The 2,561-nt window shown below is 39.6% G+C and overlaps 1 protein-coding gene across 1 annotated transcript; it reads left to right on the top strand.

Annotated features, from left to right (window-relative positions):
• The first annotated feature begins 813 nt into the window (after nt 1–813).
• LOC122754629 (40S ribosomal protein SA-like) lies at nt 814–1,386 on the top strand. Its single transcript, XM_044003134.1, has one exon. It carries the CDS (start codon nt 814–816, stop codon nt 1,384–1,386), a length of 573 nt encoding a protein of 190 aa, XP_043859069.1.
• Nucleotides 1,387–2,561: the final 1,175 nt, after the last annotated feature.

The following is a 2,561-nucleotide window of genomic DNA, read 5'->3' as shown; positions in this document are numbered from 1 at the left end:
TTGGTCCCTAAGGATTTAATTTAGAAAGTTTAGACCAGTATTAGCTATAACCACTTCAGTGTGTATGTTATTCCCTCTTTAAGTTAATTCTGATGAGTTCAAGGCTCATTCACTCCCCCATTCCTACCCCATCATCTCTTACACTCCATAAGCATTTTTTTGATTATTTTATGTGAGATATTTTATCCCATTCCATCTCTCCCTGTCACTTTCTCCCACTTCAATCCTCTCATCCTTGAATTTTATTTTAAAGATGTGATTATAGGGCAGCCAGGAGACACAGTAGACAAAGCACCTACCCTCAACCCAGGAGGTCCTGAGTCCAAATCCAGTCTCAGATATAAGACACTCACCAACTCTGAAACCCTGACCATGCCACCCAACCCTGGCCACCCCACAAAAAAGAATAATACATAAAAAAATAAATGCTTTACTTAAATCATCCCTAAATGATCAATTCCCACCTGTGCCCTCTAAGTATATTTCTTTTAGCTGCCCTAATACTGAGAGAGTTCTTATGAATTAGAAGTATCATATTTCCATGTAGGAATGTAAGCAGTTTAACCTTTTAACATCCTTCATGATTTCTTTTTCCTGTTTGCCATTTTATGCTTCTCTAAGGTCTTATATTTGAAAGTCAAATTTTCTATTCAGTTCAGGTCTTTTCATCACAAATGCCTAAAAGTCCTTTTTTTTCACTGAAGTCCTATTTTTCCCCTGAAAGATAATACTGCCTTTCTGTGCTACCCAGAAAAGGGGTCAATACAGCGTTGTCCTCGGTGTCTTTCATAACTTTACAGGGAAACTTTCACTATGTCCAGAGCCCTGGATGTCTTGCAGATGAAGGAGGAGAATGTCCTCAAATTTCTTGCTGCAGGAACCCATTTGGGTGGCACTAATTTGGACTTCCAGAAGGAACAGTATATTTACAAAAGGAAGAATAATGTCATCTATATCATTAATTTGAAGAGAACTTGGGAAAAGCTTCTGCGCACTTCTTGTGCCATTGCTGCCATTGAAAATCCTGCTGATGTTAGTGTCATCTCATTCAGGAATATTGGCCAGCAAGCTGTTCTGAAATTTACTGCTGCCACCGGCACTGCACCTATTGCTGGACACTTCATCCCAGGCACCTTCAGTAACCAGATTCAGGCAGCTTTCAGGGAGCCTCACCTCTTGGTGGTCACTGATCCTCAGGCAGATCACCAGCCTTTGACTGAAGCATCCTATGTTAACCTCCTAACCATTGCATTATGCAACACAGATTTTCCACTTTGCTATGTGGACATTGCCATTCCTTGCAACAAGGGAGCTCATTCCATGGGTCTGATGTGGTGGATGCTGGCCCATGGAGTCCTATGTATGAGTGGTACCATCTCCCATTAATACCCATGGGAAGTGATGCCTGATCTTTGCTTCTAGAGGAATCCAGAGGAGATTGGGAAAAAAGAGCAGTCTGCAGCTGAGAAGACAGTGACAAAGGAGGAATTTCAGGGTGAATGGACTGCCTCTGCCCCAGAATTCATTGCTGCTCAACCAGATTTGCTTATTGGTCTGAGGGAGTACAGGTGTCATCTGTGCCCATTCAGCAGTTCCCTACTGAAGACTGGAGTGCTCAGCGTGCTACCAAGGACTGGTCTGCAGCTCCTACTGCTCAGGCCACTGAGTGAGTAGAGACTACCACAGAGTGTTCCTAAATTTTACCCCAGGTGCTCTAATAGAGAAGGAAATGGTTCCTGAAGGAAAATAAATCTTGATGTCTTATATATTTATAAAAAAAAAGGTAATACTCAGTTTTGTTGGATGGGTGATTCTTAGTTGTTATCCTAATTCTTCTGCCCTCTGTAATATCATATTCCATGACCTCCCATCCTTTAATTTAGAAGCTGCTAGATCTTATGATATCCTGACTGTGGCCAGACAGTACTTGAATTTTTACTTTCTGTCACCTTGCAATATTTTCTCCTTGACCTGGGAGCTCTGGAATTTGAGTATAATATTCCTGGAAGTCTTTATTTTGGGATCTCTTTCAGGAGGTGATTTGTGGATTCTTTCAATTTCTATTTTACCTTCTGCTTCTAGAATATAAGGGCAATTTTCCCTGAAAATACTTTGGAATGTGATGTCTAAGTGCTTTTATTTGATCTTGGTTTTCAGGTAGTCCAATAATTTTCAAGTTATCTCTCCTGGATCTATTTTCCAGGTCAGCTCTTTTTTGTTTGTTTGTTTGTTTTTGTTTTTGTTGTTTTCCCCCAAGGAGATATATTTCACATTGCTCTCTTTCTCTCTCTTTTTTTTTAAATTTGGATTTGCTTTATTGTGTCTTGATTTCTCATAAATTCATTAGCTTTGATTTTTTCCAAGCCTAATTCTCAAACAATTATTTTCTTCAGGAAACTTTTGTACTTCCTTTTTCATTTGGCCAATTTGGCTTTTTAAGCTGTTCACTATTTTTCATGACTTTCTTCCATCACTCTCATTTCTCTTTCCATTTTATCCTCTAACTCCCTTCATCTTCAAAGTCCTTTTTGAGTGCTTCTATTGCCTGAGACCAATTAATA

Source organism: Dromiciops gliroides, chromosome 4 (genome assembly GCF_019393635.1).
Source record: "Dromiciops gliroides isolate mDroGli1 chromosome 4, mDroGli1.pri, whole genome shotgun sequence".
Classification (NCBI taxonomy): domain Eukaryota; kingdom Metazoa; phylum Chordata; class Mammalia; order Microbiotheria; family Microbiotheriidae; genus Dromiciops; species Dromiciops gliroides.
The sequence above is the reverse complement of the archived record's forward strand: the minus strand, read 5'-3'. Positions and strand labels throughout refer to the sequence as shown.

Bases quoted from the DNA above. Each gene is read 5' to 3' on its own strand.
- LOC122754629 (XM_044003134.1), top strand. From the start codon at position 814: ATGTCCAGAGCCCTGGATGTCTTGCAGATGAAGGAGGAGAATGTCCTC.